The 25,265-nt window shown below is 52.9% G+C and overlaps 11 protein-coding genes across 11 annotated transcripts; 6 read left to right on the top strand and 5 right to left on the bottom strand.

The window, feature by feature from the left end:
• Positions 1-149: 149 nt before the first annotated feature.
• On the top strand, positions 150-1,280 carry CDEST_05041 (Putative adenylate kinase isoenzyme 6, P-loop containing nucleoside triphosphate hydrolase). Its single transcript, XM_062921200.1, has 3 exons — positions 150-451; positions 595-740; positions 904-1,280. Exons 1-3 carry the CDS (start codon positions 266-268, stop codon positions 1,094-1,096), a joined length of 525 nt encoding a protein of 174 aa, XP_062777251.1. The 5' UTR covers positions 150-265; the 3' UTR covers positions 1,097-1,280.
• Positions 1,281-1,410: 130 nt separating this feature from the next.
• Positions 1,411-2,273, top strand: CDEST_05042 (Putative inosine triphosphate pyrophosphatase; the record flags this gene model as incomplete). Its single annotated transcript, XM_062921201.1, has 6 exons — positions 1,411-1,584; positions 1,671-1,744; positions 1,798-1,942; positions 2,004-2,040; positions 2,091-2,124; positions 2,174-2,273. The coding sequence occupies 6 exons, from the start codon at positions 1,411-1,413 to the stop codon at positions 2,271-2,273; spliced, it is 564 nt and encodes a 187-aa protein (XP_062777252.1).
• Positions 1,521-4,509, bottom strand: CDEST_05043 (Putative peptidase C78, ubiquitin modifier-specific peptidase 1/ 2). Its single transcript, XM_062921202.1, has 9 exons — positions 3,986-4,509; positions 3,559-3,927; positions 3,413-3,503; positions 3,262-3,366; positions 2,987-3,198; positions 2,903-2,934; positions 2,696-2,847; positions 2,428-2,632; positions 1,521-2,367 (listed from the first exon to the last, which is right to left on the bottom strand). Exons 1-9 carry the CDS (start codon positions 4,049-4,051, stop codon positions 2,310-2,312), a joined length of 1,290 nt encoding a protein of 429 aa, XP_062777253.1. The 5' UTR covers positions 4,052-4,509; the 3' UTR covers positions 1,521-2,309.
• Positions 4,510-4,810: 301 nt separating this feature from the next.
• CDEST_05044 (Putative small GTP-binding protein) lies at positions 4,811-5,903 on the bottom strand. Its single transcript, XM_062921203.1, has 4 exons — positions 5,742-5,903; positions 5,451-5,590; positions 5,161-5,289; positions 4,811-5,107 (listed from the first exon to the last, which is right to left on the bottom strand). The coding sequence occupies exons 1-4, from the start codon at positions 5,791-5,793 to the stop codon at positions 4,868-4,870; spliced, it is 561 nt and encodes a 186-aa protein (XP_062777254.1). The 5' UTR covers positions 5,794-5,903; the 3' UTR covers positions 4,811-4,867.
• Positions 5,904-7,155: 1,252 nt separating this feature from the next.
• On the bottom strand, positions 7,156-10,198 carry CDEST_05045 (Putative wing apart-like protein). Its single transcript, XM_062921204.1, has 2 exons — positions 7,496-10,198; positions 7,156-7,437 (listed from the first exon to the last, which is right to left on the bottom strand). The coding sequence occupies exons 1-2, from the start codon at positions 9,677-9,679 to the stop codon at positions 7,186-7,188; spliced, it is 2,436 nt and encodes an 811-aa protein (XP_062777255.1). The 5' UTR covers positions 9,680-10,198; the 3' UTR covers positions 7,156-7,185.
• Positions 10,199-10,706: 508 nt separating this feature from the next.
• On the top strand, positions 10,707-12,841 carry CDEST_05046 (Putative Phosphoribosyltransferase domain-containing protein). The gene is made up of 5 exons (XM_062921205.1): positions 10,707-11,093; positions 11,243-11,424; positions 11,585-12,098; positions 12,152-12,168; positions 12,221-12,841. Exons 2-5 carry the CDS (start codon positions 11,258-11,260, stop codon positions 12,270-12,272), a joined length of 750 nt encoding a protein of 249 aa, XP_062777256.1. The 5' UTR covers positions 10,707-11,093; positions 11,243-11,257; the 3' UTR covers positions 12,273-12,841.
• Positions 10,972-13,441, bottom strand: CDEST_05047 (Putative transcription elongation factor 1). Its single transcript, XM_062921206.1, has 5 exons — positions 13,016-13,441; positions 12,777-12,915; positions 12,676-12,723; positions 11,241-12,607; positions 10,972-11,091 (listed from the first exon to the last, which is right to left on the bottom strand). The coding sequence occupies exons 1-4, from the start codon at positions 13,058-13,060 to the stop codon at positions 12,453-12,455; spliced, it is 387 nt and encodes a 128-aa protein (XP_062777257.1). The 5' UTR covers positions 13,061-13,441; the 3' UTR covers positions 10,972-11,091; positions 11,241-12,452.
• Positions 13,442-14,615: 1,174 nt separating this feature from the next.
• On the top strand, positions 14,616-18,161 carry CDEST_05048 (Putative GTP cyclohydrolase II, RibA, GTP cyclohydrolase II superfamily). The gene is made up of 20 exons (XM_062921207.1): positions 14,616-15,352; positions 15,419-15,537; positions 15,632-15,640; positions 15,695-15,698; positions 15,785-15,850; positions 15,909-16,048; positions 16,111-16,154; positions 16,205-16,242; positions 16,297-16,366; positions 16,425-16,464; positions 16,516-16,571; positions 16,629-16,671; positions 16,745-16,827; positions 16,878-17,033; positions 17,090-17,093; positions 17,201-17,363; positions 17,419-17,448; positions 17,500-17,585; positions 17,643-17,712; positions 17,797-18,161. Exons 1-20 carry the CDS (start codon positions 15,024-15,026, stop codon positions 17,807-17,809), a joined length of 1,563 nt encoding a protein of 520 aa, XP_062777258.1. The 5' UTR covers positions 14,616-15,023; the 3' UTR covers positions 17,810-18,161.
• A 606-nt stretch (positions 18,162-18,767) lies between these two features.
• CDEST_05049 (uncharacterized protein) lies at positions 18,768-20,030 on the top strand. Its single transcript, XM_062921208.1, has 2 exons — positions 18,768-19,324; positions 19,389-20,030. The coding sequence occupies exons 1-2, from the start codon at positions 18,988-18,990 to the stop codon at positions 19,469-19,471; spliced, it is 420 nt and encodes a 139-aa protein (XP_062777259.1). The 5' UTR covers positions 18,768-18,987; the 3' UTR covers positions 19,472-20,030.
• A 329-nt stretch (positions 20,031-20,359) lies between these two features.
• CDEST_05050 (Putative small ribosomal subunit protein eS1) lies at positions 20,360-22,044 on the top strand. Its single transcript, XM_062921209.1, has 5 exons — positions 20,360-20,488; positions 20,610-20,694; positions 20,775-20,800; positions 20,926-21,427; positions 21,491-22,044. The coding sequence occupies exons 1-5, from the start codon at positions 20,475-20,477 to the stop codon at positions 21,632-21,634; spliced, it is 771 nt and encodes a 256-aa protein (XP_062777260.1). The 5' UTR covers positions 20,360-20,474; the 3' UTR covers positions 21,635-22,044.
• Positions 22,045-22,396: 352 nt separating this feature from the next.
• Positions 22,397-23,620, bottom strand: CDEST_05051 (Putative alpha/beta hydrolase-1; the record flags this gene model as incomplete). Its single annotated transcript, XM_062921210.1, has 6 exons — positions 22,397-22,428; positions 22,484-22,790; positions 22,857-23,052; positions 23,127-23,251; positions 23,318-23,357; positions 23,412-23,620. 6 exons carry the CDS (start codon positions 23,618-23,620, stop codon positions 22,397-22,399), a joined length of 909 nt encoding a protein of 302 aa, XP_062777261.1.
• Positions 23,621-25,265: the final 1,645 nt, after the last annotated feature.

The following is a 25,265-nucleotide window of genomic DNA, read 5'->3' on the forward strand; positions in this document are numbered from 1 at the left end:
GTAAATAGGTGCCTAGGTACTGTAATACTACTGCCTCGTGGCGGGGAAGAGGAGGAAGACGCCCGTCGCACGTGACGATGAAAATTTCGATGTGCCGGATAAGATAAGCACACTTACAGTGGTGGGGGGAAAGTGCCCCTCATCGACTTACATGCAATAAACGAAGCTTTCCTCAAGTTCGACTACACCTTTGAAATAAGCCATATCCCCGGTTTGTTCTCACATCTTCAAGATTACAGCTGGGCCGGTAATGATTCACTAGAAAATGTCGAGAACAACTCCGAACGTTATCGTCACCGGCACGCCGGGTGTGGGTAAGACGACACATTGCGAAGAGCTCGCGAAGCGGACGGGCCTGAAACACCTTTCGGTCAACCAAGTCGTCAAGGACCGTGAGTGTCACGAGGGTTGGGACGAGGAGTTTCAGAGCTGGATAGTCGACGAAGACAAGGTCTGTATTTCTCTCTTCTGATTTTGGGGGTTTTGTCTTCCATCTTCTTCTGTTGCGCAACCTCTTCCACTCGACGCCTGCGAAGGGCGCCCAGGCAGAATGTCTGTTCTGGTGTTTATCAAGCATATTAATACTGTATTTAGTTGCTCGACGCCATCGAGGGAGATGTGCAAGGTGGAGGCTACATCATCGACTGGCATGCATGTGACCTGTTTCCCAAGAGCTGGATCGACCTTGTCGTAGTCCTGCGGGTGGACTCGACGACGCTCTACGACCGTCTTTCGGCCAGGTAAGGTCCCAGAGCGCCGCCCCCTATCCGTATTTTCCATATTTTTTCCTTTCCTGGCTGCCCGGGAGGCTTTTATGGCCATCCGTCCATGAGGATCGAAACCAAAGAAGAGGAAGGCCAATGGAGAAGGAGACTCATGACTAATCTTGCCCTACGTATGTAGAAAGTATCCCGAGGCCAAACTTCAGGAAAACCTAGACTCGGAAATCATGGAGGTTTTGCTCCAGGAGGCGCGTGAGGCTTTCGACGAGGAAGTTGTTGTTGAGTTGACGAGCAACACATCGGATGAGATGGAAAGCAATCTCTCGAGAATCGAGGCGTGGCTTGAGCAGTGGAAGAAGGACCACTCGTCATAGGGAAGGGACCAAAAGGGATGATTGAAGTACGTCACAGAACTAGAACCCAGCAAGCTATGTCAACCTGTGCCAACCCGTCAATCAAATCAACCCAGAAGAGGAACTTGGTTCAGGCTCTTACGTCGAAGCGAAACTTAGAGACTCCTGTGTGGCGCATTATTTACGTTGCATATATGTATCTATTGAAGCGAACCCATAGTCTATGCAACAAAGCTGCATGCAGACATCTGATACTGGGCTGCACATCACCCTGAACTTGCAATTCAAACACCATCACATTCTCAGTCAGTTCGCTTCGCTCTCGCCTGCCCATCATGTCTACACCGCCCACGGTAAACTTCATCACTGGCAACTCCAACAAGCTGCGCGAAGTCAAGGCAATTCTGGAGCCTGCCATCACTGTGCAGAGTCGGGCAGTTGACCTGGAGGAAGTACAGGGTACAGTAGAGGAGGTCACACTGGCCAAATGTCGCAAAGCGGCAGAGACGGTGAGTTACTTCATTCATCACGAGATTGAATATCTTGTGCGCTCATGGGGTGTGAATGCTGATTTGTTATCCTCACGGGGGTCCAGATCCAAGGTCCCGTCCTCGTTGAGGACACTTGCCTCTGCTTCAAGGCTCTCAACGACCTCCCTGGCCCTTACATGTAAGCGCTTTTCCAACCTGATAGTATTGATCAACTGACACACAGTCTCTCAGCAAGTGGTTTATGCAATCTATTGGCCACCAGGGTCTAAACAATCTCCTCGTTGCTTACGAGGACAAGTCTGCCGATGCCGTCTGCACCTTTGCCTATTCGCCCGGCCCCGGCCATGAGCCTGTCCTTTTCCAGGGGCGAACCAGAGTGAGTCATATCTCATGCTTGCAATGCTGCGCCATGGATGATATGCCAACGTCGGAAACAGGGCAAGATTGTTTCACCTCGAGGCCCGGCCGACTTTGGTAGGTGTTTTGGTACTCCTTCGTATGGTTCTTATGCTAACTCCGTCAAGGATGGGATGCCATTTTCGAATATGATGGACAGACGTAAGTCCGACGTCGACGAACTGAGTCTCCCTGCTGACAGTCGAAACAGCTACGCCGAGATGGACAAGGCCGCCAAGAACAAGATATCCCATCGCGGTCTGGCCCTTGCAAAGTTGCAAGACTGGTTCGCTCAGCAGCGAGTGGACTAGACGCTGTCGATATCAAGGTGACCGATCAGCGGTGATTCAGTTATCTCCAGTATCAGTTGCTGTTCTGTGCGGTATCGCTTTAGGACCATCGAGTCTGTGATTTGTTCCTTGGGTCAGCCTGACCTCAAATCAGCTCACCGTACCCATGGCATACCTGAGAAGTTCAAATTCTCGATAACGGCGAAGGTACTTGGCGCCCCGACGATACGGTTTCAATGACTCGTCAGCCGACTTGTGTTTGAATGTCTGGCCGATAAGGCGAGAAAGTGCTGGTGGATCGCGAAACATGGGGTCAAAGACCAACAAGTTGACAGGACCATGCTTCTGTCTCTCAAAGCCAACAATCGTCAATGAATGACCTGCAACCGTTCGAGTCTTAGCAGAGCAAGGAAATAGGGAAGACTACGACCAAATCAACTTGCCAGCATGTTGGAAGTAAATGGGTGGGAGTGATGTGCATGTCACCTTGGATGGCTGGCTATGCATTCCCTGCCTAAAATACTGCTCGACGGCCATCATCAGCTTGGCCTCGGACTTTCCTGGCTCAGGGTCCTTAAACCCCTGAGCGATGCAGCTGCCTCAATGTCAACCAGTCGTCCAAAGTAGACAGGCGTTTGCAGTCGACTTACGGTATCCCGAGGCTGACAAAGAGTGCCTGGGCCTGTAGACCTCAAAAGTTAGCGCAACCTTGGATATCTGCGGGGGCACCTCACCTCTGGCGTGCCAATGTACTTGCGAGTACCCTTGATGCCGCCAGTCTCCAGCCGGCCCTGCGAGTTGATGCCAAGATCCCAGGCCCTCTCAATGAATTCTTGGATCTCAAATATGGTCGGCAAGCGATCCTTGAATGCATCCTTGCCATACGCGTTGTCGCCAATGATATATGAGACCATCATCTGAATGTTGCGATAGCCACAGAAGCCCCCTAGATCATGGTGAGCATACAGTGAATGTGACGGTTTTTGGGGGGTGGGGAGCACTCTACTACCTTCTTTCTTGAGCTTCGATACATGCTGAACAGCTGGGTTGCAAAGGTAGGCATATTCGGTTGACTTGCTCTGTCGAAGAAGTTGATCTAGAACATATATGACCCCTTGAACGTGTCAGTGTGGTTCGGGCCCGATTATAAGCAAACTCACCATCACTCTTAACTTCGCCGCCTTTGTAAAGGAGGGAAACGAGCCAATCTGGCATTTTCTGCTCGTGAGCATATTTTCCCAGCTCTGCTTTCTACGAGGAGTCAGTCATTTCATGTAGATTCTTGTTTCGTGATGAATGAATGTACACCGAGGCGCCTTTCTCCTTCTTTGTCCATTGGTTTGACAGGAGGCATCGCTATAAGCTTGTTCCACTGCTCGATAGAGTCCATCTGTCGGTTCAAGGCAGGGTCACTGGTAGCATGGCTGCCAGATGCCGTAGCGGTAGCAGAAGTAGTAAGCGAGCTCTGAGTTTCAATGGTGGCTTGGGTGTCTGAAGAGTCTGCGACTTGACGTTCTTCCTCCAGGTGAAGGTCGACATGATAATCCATCTCGGCGAGAGAGACAATCTCCCCACAGCCATCAATGGGACACTCGCCGTAACCCTCATTCGGAGTCCGAAGACTGGGTGAGGGGAAATGCGGGCTGCCTTCCTCGGGGTGAAACGTCTCCATGTGCTGAGAAGCGGTCAGCATATTTATCAGTATTTTTACAACAGCACCAGAATGAACTTACCAGCAACATCTCGTACTCTCCGCTGTCAGCCTTCCCGCAAAAGGGGCATACCATGCTATTTTCCATGGCAGGCCAACCTCAGACGATGGTGATGGCGACGGCGAAAGGCAGGCAAGTGGGCGGAAGCTGGGGGAAGGAGGCGGATCCGGGTGTGTATATACCTGATGAGAAGCAACAACAAGAAGAGAAAAAGATGAACGGAATGGGCAACGGTAACAGTGAAGATCAATGCAAACGTGTCAATACGGGCTAATACTGCCCAGACATTGAAACGGGCTGTTCTCGTTTAAGCAGGCCAGAAAGAGAATTGTTCAAGGCTCCCTGTTTGTCCCGGAGTGACGCTGTTGCATGACGGTTGGGGATGGGATGGAAACTATTGGACGAATAAAGGCGGTGCACACAAAGCAAAGACGGAATGGGGTATCCAGCACAATTCTCTGTTACTTCCCACAATGCAGCTGGAAAGAAGTTGCCAAATCCGACACGGGCCGGGGAAGTTGACGATGAGGTGCGTCGGACTGGGACCCCTGATCATCGCGATGGGTCCATGCGGTGGTCGCAGTTGCCGACTCGCTGGCGTGCTGAGTGAGCCGAGCTAGGGCAATAGGGGTCTGGTCCGGCTGCGCAGATGCGCGCTTGTGCTATTATCTCATGCCTGCCACAGCACGGATATGTTATCCACTATGTATGTACCTGTAGCCTGCGAGTTTAGGCGGCACCGTATCTTATCCGACGTACGACCATAACGTACCTAGGTGCCTAGGCAGGTAGTGGTTGATAAGGGGTATATGCATGCTTGAGGACCACGGAGACTGTTGGAACGCTGAAACGAAGGTATTGATACAAGCAATTTCTATGGCTAGACGGACAGGCAGACGCCTTCTACATGAGAATGCACTTGCCGCCCTCGGCCGCCTCGCCCGGGTTTTGGGCCTTCTCGATCTCGGCGATCAACAGCTCAAAGGCCTTTCCTACGTTCTCGTTGTACCGCGCGCTTGCCTCCGTCCAGCCGCACTGAATCTTCTCTGCTACTCTCTTGCCCTCCTCGGCGGTGACCTGTCGCTGTTCGGGACGGAGGTCGCTCTTGTTTCCGACGATGACGATAGGGACCGACTCGGTACCCTGCGAGACACGATTAGCCTGTTTGTATTTGCCGCGGATTTGAAACAGCTTACTAGGTGGTTCAGAATCTTCTCTCGAATTACTTGCACCATCTCAAAGGATGGCAAAGACGACACCGAGTAGACCAACATGTAGCCATGGATGCCGATGAAGTGCTTCGAGTTTAGAATGCTGTATTCATCCTGCGTGTTGTCTCGTCGTCAGCCACGTCTACCCAAAGAACCCATACCGAACCCAATGCAGCGCTTCTGGTGCTTCTCTTGTATTGCCTGCTGTGTTGTGGCGTCGTCGCCGCTACCGCCGTCGGTGGAGAGGGATGGAGGGGCAGGGAGAGGTGACGTACTTGGCCAGCTGTATCGACAATCTCAGTCGCAAATTCCTGGCCCTTATACCGGATGGTCTTGCTAAAGGTATTCTCGATGGTCGGGTAGTAGCTGTCGACAAAGTGGCCATCTACAAACTGGACTGCAAGCGACGACTTGCCTGTGCGCAAACGAGGAGAGATTAGCAAGATGTACGTCATTGACCCCAAGCCCAGCTCGGCCCAGCTCAGCCAACTATCAACTTTGACAGGATAAGAAGATCGAGGAGGAGAAAGAGAAATGGGGCGCAGACAATGGAGGAGATTACAGACCGACAGACCGACTGCCAACAATGGCCACCTTCCTGTTCTTTGGTGCCGGCATTTATTTGACTGAAAGGGTGTTGAGGGTAGAGAATGGTAGTGGAGGAAAGACTGAAGCCCGGCTGCGCTATCGCTTTCTCTCTGTAGGAAGAGAAGGAATGCAAATGCAGGTGCTTGTTTCCTAAAGGCTTGTGAAGAAGGGCTTGAAGGTAGTGGTGGCGGTAGTAGTGCTGCTGCTGCTAACGCAGTACCTAGCAGCCGCCGCTGCCATTCCCCCGTACTACCTAGCCTAGTGAAGGGCGCTGTAATTTTAGGGGACAGGGAGGGAGACAGCACTAAGGGTTACAGACTAAAGACCCAGGTTGCACTACTGAGAGAAAGAAGCAATAATATATGCAGCAAGACTAAACAAACAAGTAATAATACAACAAATTTATAAGAAAACAATGTGTTCTGACCTTAGTTGCAAGCTGTGCAGAAAAAAAGGCGAGGGATAAGGGCTATCCAAGCAACAAAAAGGTGTCAGTAAGAGCTACTTCACAACCTGACTAGCCTGGCCTGACTTGACACAGACCGCAGGATGCAGGCACATTGCATGCATACACTCAAGTTACAGTCCAGCCTCACTTGCACCTCTCCACTTTCTGTAGAGGCACATGACATGAGCAAGTAGCTCAGTACCCCCCTTAGCCAGAAATAGAACGAACACTGTACTGAGTAGGTGCCCAGGCACTGACTGATGCCAAGGTCCCCCGTCTGGCTGCAGTGTCTATGTAGAGCCTTGCTCAAGGCATGTTTATGTTCCACTGCCACAACTACATCTTCTGTTTTCCATCATCTCTATTCGTACTGACTTTCGATTTGTCCAAAGATAGTCTAGAACACGTATTCCTCTCGGTGGCTTTGGATACCATGGCCCCAATCTCTATTGTCAAAACACCTAACACCAGTTTTGCCAGACCAGAAATCGTGGATTGAGTATCTACCCAATGACGGTTGCCAGCCCTTCCGGCCTTGCTACACTGTTGGTATATCTGCCTCAATATACTGGCCTTCGTCTAAACATAGAACCGCTAATATAGTCGCCTTTACCTGCTCAGCTTACTCGAAATGGGCTTCTCAGAGCTACCAATTGAGTACTGTTCGCAAGCTAGTGTGCCGTCTCCAACCAGCGGCAGGCCCATCCATACCGGCCATGCTTCCTGAGACTAAAGCTGACTGGTCGTAACGAAGTCGTGACCTCAATGCGCGACGTAGGATACCTGCATATTCGAGATGTCATCATCCGCTGTGCAGCTCCTTTGTCACTGAAGCATCTTGCTGCATATCTCACCAGAGGAGAGCTTCATTGTCCTACTATCCTCCCCCTTCCTTCATCATTGCCATTGTCGTTGTCGTCGTCGTCGTCGTCGTCGTCGTCGTGTCGTCATCATTGTAGTCATCGTCATAGTTGTCATCCCGACAGCCGGTGCCTCTGCCTGAGCTCGTTGACGAGATTTTGCAGGCTCGTGGTCAATTCGTCCGTGTCGAGTTTCTGATGCAATGCCATGAACACCTGGATCGAGTCAAGCAAGTATTTTGTCCCCCTTCCCTGACTCTTTTCCTCAAGCCGTCGTCGCACTTGACCACCAAGCGATAGATAGCCCAGCAAGATGGCCAAATAGCCGTGGGCCACGGCAATCGATGTTTTCTCGACCGAGTCGGCCTGCGCAAACCAATTAGTCCCTTCACGTGTTCTCATCTCTCCCTCTCGACAAGCTTACCGTGCCCGCCGATTCACGATTCTCCAGATAAACGTCCATCAACTTGTCCAGGGGTGACCCATCCCATCCTTGCCAAGCATCCACCGAACGTCGAGTCGATGGACAATGCTCACTGGTATTGATCATAACGCCCAGCAGCAGCATGAGAGTCTCATAGACGTCCTTGGAAAATGCCCCTTGGCGAACAGACTGTTGCAGAAGTTCAAATCCCACCACACATGCCCCAGCTAGCTCACGGAATAGCTCACCCCGACTGAACGCCCCTGCGGCCGCGGGGTTGTTGTTTGTGGTGTTCAGCGCCAGCTTCAACATCGTGGACTCGAAGTCCCCAAATTGCTGCAGGGGCCGGGCCATAGCCGCCGTCAAGATATCTGCGACGATGGGGAGGTAAAGCTTGGTCCATCGAGGGCCAGCATCCGACTCCATTGCCGCAATCGAGTAGCCTTCTAGGAGAGAAAGCGCAAGCCCACCATTTGTCCCTTCGATACCCTCCACTCGACTTTGCTCCCAACCATTCTCGGCAAAGGCAAACAACTGATCTGTCAGATCAGCAAGAATGTCCCGGGTTGCTCGGCTGTCGCCGTCCTTGCACAGCACCGAGATAGCTTTCAGAGCAACTGTTCGTGGCGACAGAACGGCAGGCGGCGACCCTTTCCATAGATCCAGCTGCTGTATTGTCGATTTTAGAGTCCCGAGAGATGATTGCGCATTCCTAGATAAGTTGGATTTGCGTTGGCCGGCGATGTCTACAATATCCTCGTCGAGTTCGAACAGCCTTGAAGCTAGTTGCGCGATGCCTTCTGACTGTAGCTGCGGGACGAGATGGGGGACGGAGTACGATGTGAAAAGGACAAGAAGAACGGACAGGAGAACGAAACCGCTCACCAAGTCCTCTTCTTGCCCAATGGCCTGGAACAAGGCATCCTTGGCGCCCTGGTCGCGGAATTGACGAACAAACGTTTTGTCCCGCAGTTTGCTCGCCAATTCCAGCAGGGCGTGGCGTCTTGAACGCGATGATGGAGATATGAGTGCTTGTGGCGTGCCGACTCTGTCGAGTAGGTCGGCCATGCTGTCAGCGAAACGGTGATTAGCGCCAGCCTGCCTCAACGCATGTATATCAATGATGCCGCCGCCTTTGGAGGAGCTTTCTTCCTCTGCATCTTCCTCCTCCTCGAACGCAAATGAGGCCAGCTTTGACATGGCTGGAGCCGGACTCAGGCCGCGTTGAGTACCATCAATGCCCATTTGGCTGCCGAGGCTGTCTCCTCCTGACTCGTCTGCCTTCAATGTTCTCTGTTGGCCGTAGGTCGACCTCAGCTTCCTGGTGCTTGATAACACCTTGGGCCGCACCGAAGGCTTCGGTGTTGTATCCACAGGCTTAACTGGGGTAGAGGGCGATGCTCCTCTCCCCGCCAATCCAGCAAAAGACAATCCCGAGTCGTCAGATGCATCCGAGTCAGATTCACAACTCCCTTCTGTTTGCGCCGCCAACTGATCGATCAGACGGACACGCCTCGGCTCGGGTGATTTCTTCGGCGTTGAGATGGATGTGTGCGTGACTGATGTGCTCGGTTTCATTGGCACAATCGTCGGTTGGGAGTTTGATGCTCGTGGAAGAGCTTGGCGTATTTGAAGATTCGTCTCTGTCTTATATAGAGCCTCGGTTGTGGCGCGAGGACGTGAAGAGGCCGTTCGTGCTTCAACCTGTTTCTGGATCTTGGGTCTCTCGGTTTCTCGCGTGGGGGCCTCCTCCTTGGTGGCACGCATAGAGCTCGGATGGCCTAAGGCGAAGGGCGATTTGGCTCGGCGAATGTTTGAAGGCGCCCTCGCTGGCGGTGCGACGGATGAGGGTTTGCTGTCGACCTTGCGTTCGCGCTCGGCCTTAGTCGTAGGCTGTATGGACACCTTCCTCTTTTTCGAGTAGCCCGAACCAGGCTGGAAAGCGGCGACTTCAGCGGGCGGCATATCGCGTCGAGGTTGGACAGGCTCGTCGTCGGGCGGATCGTACAAATCGTAGAGATGATCGGTAGACGCTGCGGAGGCTGTAGTGGGTTGTGCGGTATCGGGGACGCGTCGCGAACCGTTTGACAAGTCGAGAAACGCGTGGATGGGCCGCTTTCGTGATGTTTTGCCGTAGGTTGTCGTCTTTTTGCGCGGCACGCTCGGCCCGTCTCTGGTGGCCATGGTGTATCGCAACCGAGTACAGGCACGTTTATGGCCAACTCCGCGCAGGTTTCCAACGGATGATTGTTGTCGATAACAAGATCGCGGTGACAGCCGGGGAATGAGCGCCCTGGAGCGAGGTTGAAGGGCGACGTGAGTGATCGCGGGCTTGGGAGAGTCGTGGCGGGACCAGGGCGACTGTTCTGATGGGCGTGGGATAGGTGTTCCTCTGAAAAGAGACAAGATGAGGAAGGCGCGGTGGGGTGGACAGTTGGTGTTGTTGGGTGGTACTTGGCACTGAAGGCAAGTTGGGAGGAGAGAGGCAGGTACTTCTAGATGAGGTACCGGGAGGAAAGAACTTGCGATTCAGGCGCCTTAATACCGACCTACCTACCCAATGTACGGATACCTAGGTAGTAAAAGCAGCCAGTATGGATAGCCTCAGTCGCTGGTAAGCCCCGAACGATCTTCCAATATGTTGCAGAGGTCCTTATGTCATCTAGAAGAACGTGCTTCGTCTAAAAGTCTGACCTGATTGATAACTGAGATTGTTCTTTTTGAGGATTGGAGATTGGAGGTTGCTGCTGGCAGATAAACCTGACTACTTCCTTACCTCCCTAGACTGCCTACCTACCAAACCTAAGTAGGTAGGTAAGGTAGGGAGCAATGAACGTCCCTCCCTACCTTAAGGGCCAGGGGACTAGTTGAATGCTACAGTTTGGGAACTCTGCCATGTGTCTACCTTACCTACCTCACGGTAGATAGATGTCTAGGTACTTAAGAGGCGTATTGCAGAACTGCTTGCAGGGTCAGAACTATCACGCTTTTCTTAGTCTCCTTAAATGCATACCTAGATCTTCTGTGTAGGTGGCACTGCCCCGCAGGCTACAGCACAGTATGCGCCCAAGTCATCACTACAATTTTTGTTGTATTGCATTACTTAGTACCTAACAGGTACCTGATATGACAATGTCCCGGTTCGGTCTCCACATCCAAGAGAGACCCCACACGATCCTTATCTCTTCTCTCTTCTCATCTTTGCTGCAGACCACAATCTCACTGACTAACCGACCTGCCTACCTTGTCTCTTGTGGTTACGGTTGTTCTCTTACCTACCTAATCCTTCTTACTTTGAGCTACCTCACCTATTTTTGCCTACCTCAGACTGGCCCTATCTTACCTTGCATTGCATTGGCTTGAGGTACCCTGGGCTCTCTCTGATCCTAGCACCGGTGGACGGCGAGCTCCATTGAGTCTCGTGACACTCTCTCGCTGAACCCTTTGGGCTTCCCGTGCATTTTATATCGCGCCATTGCGAACGTTCAACTGTGCAGAGGTACTTGCTCTTCCCCTCCAACTTAGGACCCCAAGCCCCAGCTCTTCGATTGCCACACACGCAACATCTCCATCCCTCTCATTCCATGTCATACCTAAGGTAGCCCAAGTCGCCTCTGCACAATTCCTCTCGGCCACACCCCTGTAACCCCTCACACGGATCTCTTTGTTGTCCCGTCTCTTGTCAACTCCCACTATACAAGCGTTTGTTGAATACTGCCGCCGAACGGTATCTAATCCAAGTCACAGCTAAACTACTTGAAAATGGCAAGTCAAGACTCCAAGCCCGCCAGCAACAGCGGCCCTACACAATGCGTCGGCCCTTTGTACCGCTCAGAGAGCCAGAAACCCACGGCAACCGTCTCCACTGAGGTCAACTCGGACAACGTTATTGTCCTGCCCCAGACGCCTCAGCTCATCGCCCTCCTCACGTAAGTGGCCCATTCCATGCTGTTTCTCGTTGCTTGCGTTATACTATATTGTCCTCGACACTATGGTAGCTAGTTCCAGGTCGAGCTGACGACGTCTGGCGGACACTCGAGCTCGCCCTCCTCTCCGAGTTTCACAGTCAACTTACTTGTCTCGATATAGCATCATTCGAGACAGAAATACGGAGCGTGGTGACTTCATCTTCTACTCCAACCGCATCATTCGCCTGCTCGTCGAGGAGGGTCTGAATCACTTGCCTACCGTTGAGCATGACGTGACTACGCCCATAGGCCGGACCTATTCTGGCCTCATGTTTCAGGGGAAAATCTGCGGTGTGTCCATCATGCGCGCTGGTGAGGCCATGGAGCAAGGATTGCGGGACTGCTGCCGCTCTGTGAGGATTGGCAAAATCCTGATCCAGCGTGACGAGGAAACGGCTCAGCCTAAGCTCTTCTACGACAAGCTGCCCGAGGATATTGCCCAGCGCTGGGTGCTCCTCTTGGATCCGATGTTTGCCACCGGTGGCTCAGCCATCATGGCCGTGCAGGTTCTCAAGGCCAGGGGTGTTCCCGAGGACCGTATTCTGTTTTTGAATCTCATCGCCAGCCCCGAGGGTATCCAGAACTTCACTGCCAAGTTCCCCAAGCTCAGGGTTGTCACGGCATTTGTTGACCAGGTAAGCACTACAGCCTCGACTGTAGTATACGAGTTAAACTGACACCTCGGTAGGGCTTGGACGAGAAGAAGTGAGTCTGCATCTTGCGATGCTGTCGTGTCTTTGCTAATGGGCTGATACAGCTACATCATCCCCGGCCTCGGCGATTTCGGCGACAGGTTTTACACCGTCTAATGGACGCCGGCTGCCCAGGGACCGTTGGTTGTATGCGCCTGGGACTCGGATATTCTCGATGCTCAGTTTGTTCGATTTCCCCGCGCTGCTGCCACTACCCGTCCACGACCCGGGCCTCCAACCCCGCCTCATAACCGATTCATGATGTCTGCCAAAAGGGGTGTTTGGTCATCTGGTCATCTAGTATTCGTCATCGTCCACATCGATGCCCTCGCCTCCGTATCTCCGGTCGTCTTCGTCGTCGTCGTTCACTGGTCGGCTGGGTGGTGCGCGACGGGCGTTGGAGATTTTGTTCTGGCTTCCACCGGTGGGCCCTGCTTCTTTTGCAACGGCGTCTTCACTAGGTCAGCTCTATGCGACATGATGGCCTCGGTGCGGATGTCCTCTGGAGAATAGGACTCACCTGCTGCATCTACCCACTCGCCATACACGTCTACAGCAGCCGAGAGATCTAGATGATTTAGCATAACGCGACAAAGTGCAATAGAAAGTGTGAGGGCTCACAGTTAATGCTGCACTGGAACATTTGGCCGCACACTCTGCAGTCCAGCGAACCGACACCCGCTTTCTTATCCAGCTTTACAGCAACGGAGTCTTCGTGATTGCAGAAGAGGCATGTGAACTTGGAAGGAAGAGGGTCTTTCTGCAGCATTTTGTTAGTAGCTGGACCTATTGTCGTGTGGCGTGAGCTGCCGTGTCGCCTCCGATGGTCAAGATGCGCAGCCTGGTAAAAGAAACCGTACCTTCTTGGGACCCTGAGGCTTGCTTGAACTTTTACGCTTGCCCATGGTGGTATCTTGGCGTTCCGATTCAGTAATGTGCGTAGCCGGCGCGTGGAAGATATTATTGCAAAGCAGTCAAAGAGTCGGCAACAACCAAGCCGTTATGCGCTGGCGCCAGCGCGGGTTGGCAAGGTAGGTTCGAGGCAGGTCTAGCTAGGTAGGTGAAAGGGGAGGAATCAAGCGCTGAATAAAATATTGATGGTGGTTTAGACAGTGAAGTAAGGTAAGGTATGCAAATGCGACGAATGGGATGGGTTGCGCAACGTAAGGCGACGGGGGTTTGCAAAGGAACACTGTACTCTTAGGTAGGTCGGCGGACTTGATTGTGTTGACAAAACCTGGAAGCCTCGTCTCCCGCGACAGATAAGCCAGCCTTATCGGACAGGGCAAGCGGGGTGGGTGGCTTACACTGCCACGGCTGCTGTTTCTGTGTTGAGTAAGCACGCAATCGATAAGATGTCTCAGTTGGTGGGGTGCAAAGGTACAACTGCCAGCATTTTACTTCTTGATCATTATTTGGTGATCTTTTCTGAGTCGATACTCTTTAACCTACCAGATATTCCATATAACAAGGCTGTTTTAGTTTCCTCCCCTATCGAGGCATGAAGCCTATGGGTTTTGTAAGAGCACTCCGTCGAGATAGGAATCCGGTATGGGCCATAGAAGTTGAAGGTTGAGATACTTAGTACTTGGGCGTTGCCTTTGCAGCTTCAGGTACCGAATGCCAAATACCCTCAGCATAATCCGACTTACGAGACGTAAGATTTAACGCCGCGGCGCACTGGACTGAGGAAGCAGACGGTCTGGTTACTGTGCGAGTGTGACAAGATGTAAGACGAGGGCTTGCTGTGGTCGAGTTTTGGCATAATCGTACATCACAGCCGAGGTGGGAAGCTAAGCTGGCGGGGTCTCTCGATGATCGGTAGTGTCTCCACGGGTGTCTCGGTCCTTATCTTGGGTTCGAGTTTATCATCGTCCCCTCTTGACGGACAGTCCCGCAACGCCGTCGGATCACAGCAGGCTGCCCCTGACCCTTGGAAGTTGTCCATGCCTAACAGTTGATGCTTTTCACTTACCTACCTACCTACGTAATGAGATAGATAAGCCGGGTGATGACAATACAGTTTGTCCCAAGTCAAGCAAGGACGAATGGATAGAACTGCGAGAGCTTCTATCTCAAGATGTCGTTTTTGACGGCGCGAATGCGGGTTGGGTTGGTACCTAGTTACGTAGGTAGGTACCTAAATGGGTGGTCCAACCCACCTACCTAGGGAGGTAGACAAGCGGAGAGAGTGCGTGTACCTGCAAAGCACCCCCCAGTTCCCCATTCCACTGTCCTGCCCCAGCCTAGCTGCTCTCCCCTCTCTCCGTGCTCATGTGAGGCGCCCCATGTATCTTCCCACCTCCTTTGCATGAGAAGTTACCATTGCCTATGCCACCTCTGGTCAATATCGGGCGCACGCGCGGCGCCTTCCGACAGGTCATGGGATCTCGCTCGGGGCGTCGACCGTCTGCGCTTCTTGCATCTCTACCGCCCTTCATGCTCTTTACTACATAGTTGCCATCGTTTGCATCCGATAAAGCCATCAACCATCCTTGACCGGCAGTGGACCAGCCATCGGTGGTCACCGACTTGTATTGTGTCGTCTCCCCTCGTGCCTCTTACGCTGTTCGCTTTCCCTTGACGCTTGTCGTCCTTGTTCTGCCTTACTTAGACTCGCCTCCGGCCTCACGTTTTTTCTCACTTTCTCCTCATCTTCTCCCTCCCATCTCTCTTCCTCCTATTTTTCTCAATCACAGATCTTGTCCACCGTTCGATCTTGTCCCCCAGTTCCATACGTCAAGCCGTTGGAAGGACACGGGAACCGGAGAACATCTCGTCGCACCCGCCGAACCCCCTTGGTTATCCTCGAGCCTTCAATCCATCCGTGTTGTTGTGTTGTAGAGTGACATTTGGAAGTTGATCGTCATGAGCGGCCAAGCATCCAATGATGGCTCTCTGGCCGAGGTTCTAAGCTCCCTGAAACTCATCCAGCAGACACAGTCCGACCTAGTGGCTGCTGTCGACTCATTGAACCATCGGTACCGGGAGCTGGCTGGTGATGCCGATGTCGCCGCACTTGGCCCGAGTCCGTCCCTAGGCGGGGTTCCCGAGAAATCCCTGGCCCCCGGCCCTTCTGATGTCGATGCTGTTGGTGACTCGACTCCAAGCTCCACGTCCGACTTGACGCTGCAGGCTCCTGCTGTGCCCTCTTCGCCCAGTCAGCGATCTGGTCTTACCTCACGTATCATTCTCACGTATGTTGGCCGTCCCCTCATCTTCTGGGCCCGGAAATCATCCTGCCTCTGACACCTTTGAACCAGTACATACCCGAAGCAGATCGGCATCAACCCGCTTCCTATGAGATGGGGCGAGTCGGACCCGCATACCCGTGGCCCAGTTGTAGTCTCCCGATCCTCGACCACAATTGGGAAACGCAATGGTCCGTTGACCTGGAGAGCCCCCCCCCCCCCCCCCCTTTTGGTTGCATGTTGATTGCAGGTCTAGCTAACTTTGTCGTAATTTTCTGTCCGTAGCCGTCGGAGGTGAGTAATATACCTCGGTCGGCTTGGCTACTTGAGCTAACACTTTGGATCCAGCACAGTAAGTATGCATGGAGTAGATGGCTGCCTCGCCGTGGAAACAGGAGAAGCTTTTCCCATACGAGATTTCCAGCTAACCCTATGCAGCGGTGGCTCTTATTCCATCTACTATGCCCTGGCCGTTGCTAGCAAGCAACTCAACCTGGAACACAGGTCAGTCAGTCCATGTCGAGCCCATTTCTGACTGCTGTGTAAAACTCACCCGTTCCAGACCCGACTTCACCAACACGGAGCCTGCAGCTAACATCGGCCCCTTCCCTCAATGGGGAGATCCAAAGAAGATCGTGGCCATGGATCCATGGGGTCACCTGGCTCCTTGGCTCTTCAAAGACACTATTGAGAAGCAAAACGGTAAGGAAAGATCGGGCTGGTCCCGTTTCTTATCAAGTTTCTGTACTAATCCATAACACTAGTTGACATTCGCCCGACAATTGCCATCACGAAGGCACACATGAAGGTATGGGCTCGAATGTAACCAGGTCTTCCTATGGCTAACACATGCCTAAGCTTCCTGAACTAGAGGAGAGTGTCAAGAGCGGGCGACTGTGAGTTAAGGCTCTGACTGTCACAAGTTCATCTGATCCCTAACTCGGAACCAGTGTCCCTGACGGCAAGGTCTGCCTCAACAAGTTCGGAGAGCTTGCTGTGACTAAGTTCGCCGTTGAGCCGGTATGTGGACTTTACCGGCAGATTTGGACGTGAGATTAACTGGCAATGATCTTTCAAGGTTTGGTATCTTCCTGGCGTAGCTGAGAGATTTGGCATCGGTACTTTAGGCCTATCCATATGAATATGGAACGACCACTGACTGCGAACAGACGAGGGCGCCCTCAGGCGATCTCTCTTCGAGCACACCGGCGGCAGCTATCCTGAGGTCAGTGGACATTTCAAACAATGATACTTCGAGCTCCCTACTGATGGGCGGTAATAGCTCATCACCAGGAATGATATCAAAGTTTTTCTACCACCCATCGGTGAGTGCCTCTGAGCCACCCGCTGCTCTCTCGAGCAGAGCAAGGAGATGGACTGATCGTCGATGCCGGATAGGTGGGCTTACTGTATACTGCTTCGGCGACCCGGCCAAGATGTCCGATGAGTCGGTGCGGCTGGCGCTGCGCATCCACGATGAGGTTCGTGATTCGTTTACTGCGATTGAGACAAACTCTCACTGCTTTAACAGTGCAACGGTAGCGATGTCTTTGGTTCCGACATCTGCACATGCCGTCCTTATCTCATCTTTGGGATTGAGGAAGCGGTCAAGGAGGCTCAGAACGGCGGCAGCGGTGTAGTCATCTACTTTCGAAAGGAGGGCAGAGCCCTCGGCGAAGTCACCAAGGTGATAGCAGTCCCTGGGCCAATTCTTGCATATCTGTGTTGCTGACCCTGTTTTAGTACCGTACGTCAGACATACTGTCTACTGTCTTTCTTCACCCGTCTCTTGTAGAGGACACGAGGTGTCGAAACTGTGATGACCTATGGTGGCTTTACTAACCGGCGATGCAGTCGTGTACAATGCCCGCAAGCGGGGTGAAGACCGAGCGTCCGACTACTTCAAGAGAACAGAAAACATAGCTGGAGTGAAGGACATGCGTTTCCAGGCGCTGATGCCTGATATCTTGCACTGGCTCGGAATTCGCAAGATTGACAGGATGCTAAGCATGAGCAAGTGAGTGGTCGTCTTTCAACTGCGAAGCTGAAGCCGCTGACGAACACGCCATCAGTATGAAACACGATGCTATCGTAGGACAAGGGTAATTATCTCTGTCTAGCATTATCCCGGGCTGTTATTAACAGGTCGACAGAATCCCTATCCACGAACGCGTCGAGCTGCCCGAAGAACTGATCCCGGCAGACTCTCGGGTCGAGATCGATGCAAAGATCACCGCGGGTATGCGAGCATGCAAAAACCATGACTCCACTGTCAGATGCTGATTCCATGAGATAGGTTACTTCACTGCCGGGAAGCGCATGACGGAGGAAGAGCTGAGGGCTGTACAAGGCAGAATGTGGGAAGAGTAAGTTCCTCTCTTTTCTCATTTCATTGTCTTCGTCTCGTCGGGATGGATGCAGAAGGTGTCTGACAACGCTGACACTTACAGTCTTGATCACTGAATCTGTATCATCTTTCCGGAGGGGTAAACAGCCGGCCGGTTTGTCAACACAGCCAAAGGGACGTAAGACGAACTATTAGTCGGGCCTCAGGTTGACGGTACTTCTTTACATGCGATTATGACAACCCAATGTAAGACGCCTGCGTCATCGCCGGTTTCCGGATAGATGTGTCGATGAAGGAGACGGATAGGGCCTGCAGGTGGCTGCTGGCTACGTTGGAGGTACTGCAGCTGGAGTGTGCGCGTATTGGTAACTAGGGAGTGAGTGCGGCGTAGCACACAAATCACGACCGACGAGAAGTAAGTTGATAGGAGCGGGCAGGTTACCGTTGGGGGTCAGTCCAACAATCTGCGGACGCAACCAGGCATACATGCAGCAACACCAATAGACGCGTCGCTGCGGGAATCCGACAGCTTCCAAGACAAACATGATGAGCAATGATTTCTGCACCATTTGGTTGCGAAGAAAACCAGGCCGGGCTAGACCCGACCATGTGTGTGCAGGCTGACTAGGGTGAGCGTCGCGATGCAGATTTCCATATGAGGACACACTCCCACACTCTAGAGCCATCGTGCCCGCAACCAATGCCAATGCCCTTCCTTGACCGGTCCAGCGCTGATACACGGGCGGTCGGCCATAATTGGCCTTGGAATGCTTGGGAATGGACGGGAACTGGTGGACGAGGGTGACGAGGTGGTTGGCATCCCCACAGCAGCTGCATGCGTGACGCCGGCCATGCATGGACTCTTGCGTATAAATGCCCAAACAGAAGCTCACCGACCCATACACGACCAGACACATAGTTGGGAGCGGTTCTCCACCAGGCACCGGCCATGTGGCCCAATGACGGCACGCTGGGACTTGTCAGCGGGAAACCGTCGACCAGGCTCGGCCCCTCCCCAGGAACCGACATTCCCGCCGGGTAGCCGGACTTGACGGCTTGTTGATAATGTGCATCCTGCCCGTCAAAGGGAGGAGGGTGTTAAGTGAACAATCATGATTTCCCATCGTCCCGAAGTAGCAGCCATTGCAAGTTTGCAAAGACGATCGCAGCAAAAAGATCGGCAAAGCGTGATCCAACCGTCACACAGACCGACCACCTAGGCAGGCAAACAAAGGCCTACTACACCTGGACACTGTATACGGATACACCCAGGTACATTCCCGATACCGATATCATGGCTGCCGTTCCCCGGGACCTTCGAGACGCGGATGGCGTGCGGAGGAGAGAGTCATCGCCGCGGCCTGATCGCCGACGGCGGCCAAGACTGTTGAGAGCTAGCGCGACTGAGCCGACCATCACGACAACTTCCAATGCCAGCCGTGGCGCTATATCGAGCCCGCAACCGTCCCAGAGAGCGACCGAACTGCTCAATCGGGTGGCCGTCTACTCGGGGCACCCTCCCGAATACTCACCGACCTCGGGCGCCGCACCGCCAATGGCCTCGCTCAGCGTCGAAGATGTAACTGTTCCAGCAACAAATCGTTCACAGGGTCATCGGGAGCACCATCCTTGTTCGTGTACTTCTACTACTTCCTCGCCGGTGTTTCTTATTTTTTACTGACAACAAGCGTCCAGATTCAAACGGCTACTTCAGCTTTCCCAATTTTGATGCTTGGGACGGAGAGCGGCGCAGTGACGACAAAGAAGAGGATGCCTGAATTGTATCGGATCGAAGGAGGACGATGCGAGGAGTCATCCCGACGAGCATGGATGCATAATCGAAGGGGGCGACGTAACAGAGCCGCCAAAGAGGCTATGCTACCTATCTAGCACGCCAGCGCGGACAAGGTCAAGTTGCGCGTCAGAGAACGAAAATGCTCCGTCATATGAATGAGTGCTGGTCAGCACCGAGCAAAGTGGGCTCGATACAGGGACGGCACCGACCGGAAACACAGTACGAAGGGTTGCTTTTAGAACCCCATTCTCGGGCAACCTGAGAAAATGGTTTATGCGGGATTGGCGTTGATTCGGGATGACTAGGTAAATTATGGACGACACGCATATCACCATAAAGGTGAATACTCCGATCAGGAAGAGCGTGGGAAATTAAGTCTTCAGTCGGCGTCCTATGATGGACTATTATGGCCGTGTACGAATTCGGAATGGAATACCCCGTGTGTAACCTTGAAAGCATTCCAAGAGATACATATAAATTATGTAAAATGTCGGACGAGGCCAATCGAGCTGGCGAAATGAAATGCTGACTGGCAATAAATTATCGTGAACACAGACGTAACAAGACCATGCTTCGGGCGGCGAAGGAGGGGGGATGACATACCTCCTGTTACAAGGTGCGACAGGGCTCAATTTGACCCACCCACCCCGCCACAAGCCACACGAAGGCGCTGCTGGTTTGGTAAAATTCCTCTTGATCCATGAGCCTCTGGATCACGTGATACACTGTGTTGGAAGGGAGGTCCAGATAAAAGATTACTGTGTCGCTGCGGGACTTCTTCGGAGCGTTGGGGCAGGGGCTAACACAGTGCCAAAATCACTAGCGCATATTACATAATTTATAATTTGACACGGGGCACACTCGCTAAGAATTTCGAGCCACACAAGACTGCGACTTGAATTTTATCACCAGAGCCGAAACTACCTCGCCTCCAAATCTTCTCACTACTCAACGTTCATCCGCCAGACAATTAACAGCCACCCAAAATGGCTGTTGGAAAGTAAGCAGACGGCCGCCCTGAATCGAATTGACGACGATACGAAAAACGCAGGCGTTTGCGCGTGCTGTCGTTGTCTGTCTACCGCCATCTTCAGTCGCTGACAAGCCGTTCTCTTCCGCAGGAACAAGAGATTGTCCAAGGGCAAGAAGGGTCTCAAGAAGAAGACCGTGGACCCCTTCACCCGCAAGGACTGGTACCAGATCAAGGTTAGTCTCAACTCGCCGCGTAACTGCGGGCTCGAGGCATCTGTCTAGTTCTCAAATCGCTAATTGCTTTTCTCTTACAGGCACCTGCCCCCTTCAACGTTCGCGAGTGAGTTTCTCCTGCCGCTCGCCCGAACCCGGATCCGAAACACGTGTCGACGACAAATGTGCGAGAGGGCGATGGATGATGGATGACCTTGGGAATCTGGGTTGCTGACAGCGTGCGTCTTCTAGTGTCGGCAAGACCCTGGTGAACAGAACCACCGGTCTCAAGAACGCCAACGATGCCTTGAAGGGCCGTATCTTGGAGGTCTCTCTGGCGGATCTCCAGAAGGATGAGGACCACGCTTTCCGCAAGGTCAAGCTCCGCGTCGACGAGGTCCAGGGCAAGAACTGCCTGACCAACTTCCACGGCCTCGACTTCACCTCCGACAAGCTCCGCTCGCTCGTTCGCAAGTGGCAGACTCTCATCGAGGCCAACGTCACCGTCAAGACCACCGACGACTACCTCCTCCGCCTCTTCGCCATTGCTTTCACCAAGCGCCGCCCTAACCAGATCAAGAAGACGACATACGCCGCCTCTTCGCAAATCCGTGCCATTCGCCGCAAGATGACCGAGATCATCCAGCGCGAGGCCTCCACCTGCACCCTCACCCAGCTTACCTCCAAGCTCATCCCCGAGGTCATTGGCCGTGAGATTGAGAAGTCCACCCAGGGCATCTACCCCCTGCAGAACGTATGTTTCGCCTATTTGTCGACATGAATTCGAGCGTGTCCACATGCTAATCGCCCGCCACAGGTCCACATCCGCAAGGTCAAGCTCCTCAAGCAGCCTAAGTTCGACCTTGGTGCCCTGATGGGTCTCCACGGCGAGTCTGGCACCGACGACCAGGGACAGAAGGTCGAGCGGGAGTTCAAGGAGCGCGTTCTCGAGGACGTTTAAGGATTCAGGCCCTAACAAGAGGATGCTTCGGCAGAAGGGGACTCTGGCTCTACAGGCCGGAAAACAAATTCGGCATTGTTTTAGGTCGTTGCACATGGCGTAGCATTAAGGCGGCTGCGGGTCTAGGTTACCTCAAAATGGTAAATGGTCAATTCTTCAAGACACTGTGCCGGGTGTGTACGCAGCCTCGCTTCCGAATCATGATGGCAAGACACGGGGTTTCGGGATCCGACTGGAAGGAATATAAAAAGGCGTCATGTGTGTGTGTGTGGAATGGACGGATTCGTTTGGTTTTTCAATTGCGTTCCGCCGTCGACCCAAGGACAGGTTCTTGCAGTAACAATGCAACTTGGTTCCCGAAACTCGGAAGTGGTTGTTCATCCAGTGACTCCCTAGACCTAGATATATCCCAGTGCCATATGTGTTTGTTCCTTCGCCTTCAATCGGCTCTCATTGCGCTCTAATTCAAGCGGCTAGGCGTGTGCACAGTTCCTTTCCGCCTCATAAGGTCTATTATGTTCAGATAGTTGAAGTTGGGGTATATAGTACATTCTAGTGTGCCGTCTGCCTTTTGCGATAAGTTTGGGAGTGTGCCAAGGCCGAGAGTCCCCGCTTGCCCTTTGTCCATCAAGTATTTCTCTTACGGCTTGCGCCCAGGCATCACCCAAGAAGTCTACGTCTACACTACCGCATCCCAGATGGGCATATGATGCTAACGAACCTTGCCCCTATAGGACCTGCTCGGGCTATACATAGTCTGGTCTACTCCTGCTCCTTCAAAAACTCAACCACGGCTGCAAATAGAAGTAAGCTTGCAGACCTGGTACGCGGCGACGCATATTGTCTTACCCTGGCGAAACTCCTCCGGTTTCTCTGAGATACACCAATGACCCGCGTCAAGATCCGCCATTCGGAACTTGGGAAAGAATTGCCCAATGATGGGCAGAACGTCATCAGGAACATATTTGCTCTTGGTGCCTCGGACGAATAGGGCAGGCTTTTCAAACCGTACTTTTGTCGGATCCTTGTACGGGAAGTCGCCCATGTGGTTCAAAGACCTACTGATGATATCTAGTGGCACGCGAAACTTTTGTTGCGGTTTGTCGGGCTGTGGACGATGCAGGTTTCCGAGGAGAAACTGGCGAATAGGGAGCGACTAGTGAACATGGTGGTGACGTTAACTGGGCGAGCCCGCGATTGGGGTTATTCGAGGCAGCCTTACGCTCTCATATTCCTGGAGAATCTGGTCCGCCTGAGCCTGCCTGGTGATGCCGGCAGCTTCGATTCTTTTCAGACCTTGGATGTATTTGCTAAACGAGCTCTCCAGGATGGCGTCCACCGGCGCGTTGTCAACCGCTACGATGTTCTGCACAAGACCGGGCGATTTCAACGCGAGAGTCATGGCCGTTTTGGCTCCCCTTGACGTCGATATCTTTAAGCATCCATCCGACTCGACGAAATTGCGTCACAAAGGGGGGGGGGCTTTACTCACATCGAATGCCCAATGACGGTAGGCTGCTCCAGGCCATGCTGGTCGATGAAGCCGGCAACATCGTCCGCCATGTGGACATAGTCGTGTTGTCCGTCATGGGGTGATTCGCCATGGTTGCGAAGGTCCTGTTCAACTTGTCAACAAAACGTTCACGTACCTCTAGTCTTTTCCTTCTTCGTGGGCAAGATTACCAACGCGTAGACTGGGCGACCCAGGTCACGAGCAAGAACTCTACACATCGGTCAACAGCCATCTCACGACGCAGTCTGATTTTCTTGAACTTGCTTGCTGATGCTTCTGTTGTTTTTCTTCGAGCCGAATAGCCCATGGAGGAAGATAATGGGACTCGTAGATGTCCCGGCCGGTTGCTTACTAGGCTCGTGCAGGTCGTAGGATAGCACAAGCTTATTTTGACTAGACATACGCCGGGCGAAATTACAGAGGCGGGGAATGCTCCTCTGTATAGAGACCTGCGGCCTAAGTAGCCCGAACATGACGCAGGTCGACAGTTTTGTTGGCATGGGAAATTTTTGGGATGGGTAGACTCGCGCGGTCAGCTACAAGCACCGGATCGAGGAGGGCGTGGTGGCTTTTGTCAACAATCAGATTAGACAGGCGCTGCGTGACAACAAGGACGTATGCTGCCAAGTTTTACATCATTTGCTCCAGTTACTAGCTTAGGTATTCGACATTGCTGTCAAGTTTTGAGCGGCAAGCGGGTATTTCTGGTGATGTTCTGACTGTTGTGACCCACCCACACAACGGTTGTGCGCCTACTAGACCCGATCCGCGCTAGCCTCTCCAGTGTCTGCCGTGATGGATGACATAATCTTGCTAGTCAAACCATCACTAACTCCAAGGTTGTCAACTGACAATATCTCCAGTACAGAGCCAAGATGTTTCCGCCCCTTAAGCCTGAAAACCTCCACCTCCAAATAATCAGCGGGCCAACATCCACGCCCGAACTCCTTACTGTCAGCAAGGGGACAGTTCCAATGCTGACTTTGTGACGCGGCCAATTGCGCCGGGGACTACCAACCGCGTTCTCATAGGAGCAACCCGCGGCATCGCGTCGCGGCTATCGCACTTCCGCTTCGACTTGCCACTCCACATGCGGCCAGCCAAAGTTCAAGAGCCACCCTGACTTGACAATTTGATACGAATTTCCGGCGCACTACTCGGTTGTCGAAATGTCGGAACTGAGTCGTCAGTCCGATCACCAGAATAAGCAGCTGTCGCACCGCCGGTCCCGTTTGCACCAAGTAAGCGGGATGGATACATGTGATTGACCATGCGAACAAAAAGAAAAACAGCTGCCCAAGACAACGAGCGGCAAACCCTCTCGATTTACAGCAACAGATATTGATCCCCCTCATATCGACCTCGAATCTCAGGTCCGTTGCTACCACCAGCTCGCTAAACCTAGCCAAAACTGGCCACGGGCGTTCAGAACCGCAGCAAGGGCCCCGATGGTGTCGAGCCTGTAGGAGAGATATGCATTATGATTGACTGTCTGGACACAACATGTAACTTCCTGGACGGTGCTGGTGCGTTCTTGGTTCTGTCAGATCACAGCTCCTCCCCGACCCAGGACCTTGTCCAAAGTAAGTATTCTGTGTGCACGTCATGGCCCGAACCGGACTCTAGGTTTGTAGGTATCAGTTTCGCTAGCTTTGTTTATTGTCACGGTGCCCCCTCCTGACGTGGAACCGGTTCCAGGGACCGAAAGGCATGGTACACCGGAGACAACCATCCAGGGCCGTTCGTTAGGTGGCGGTCCGATGCGAAAAGGTGCAGTCATTTCTTCGTGTTCGTGTCTCGTCTGACAGTGGTGTGTAAGAAGAACAAACTTGGTACGGCAGCTTGGTGAAGGAAGACTTGGTATTTCCGTAGCAGGCCATTCATTGTTCCGAGATGTGGTTTCCTAGCTCAGTGCGGCGTAGCACATCAGCGTTGTAGATGCTATGTAGCTAGCTGCTCGCCTCAACAGCACCATTTGCGAAGACGGGATCAAGCTAACAATAGGCATGGTCTCAGCAAGCCTCATGCCATCCGGCGAATAAAGCATCGGGTATGCGTCTAAAGCCGGTCGGGCTATATGGCTCGTTCGTCGTATTGCTGTTCTCAGCTGCATCGTTG

This window comes from Colletotrichum destructivum, chromosome 3 (genome assembly GCF_034447905.1).
Source record: "Colletotrichum destructivum chromosome 3, complete sequence".
Taxonomy (NCBI): domain Eukaryota; kingdom Fungi; phylum Ascomycota; class Sordariomycetes; order Glomerellales; family Glomerellaceae; genus Colletotrichum; species Colletotrichum destructivum.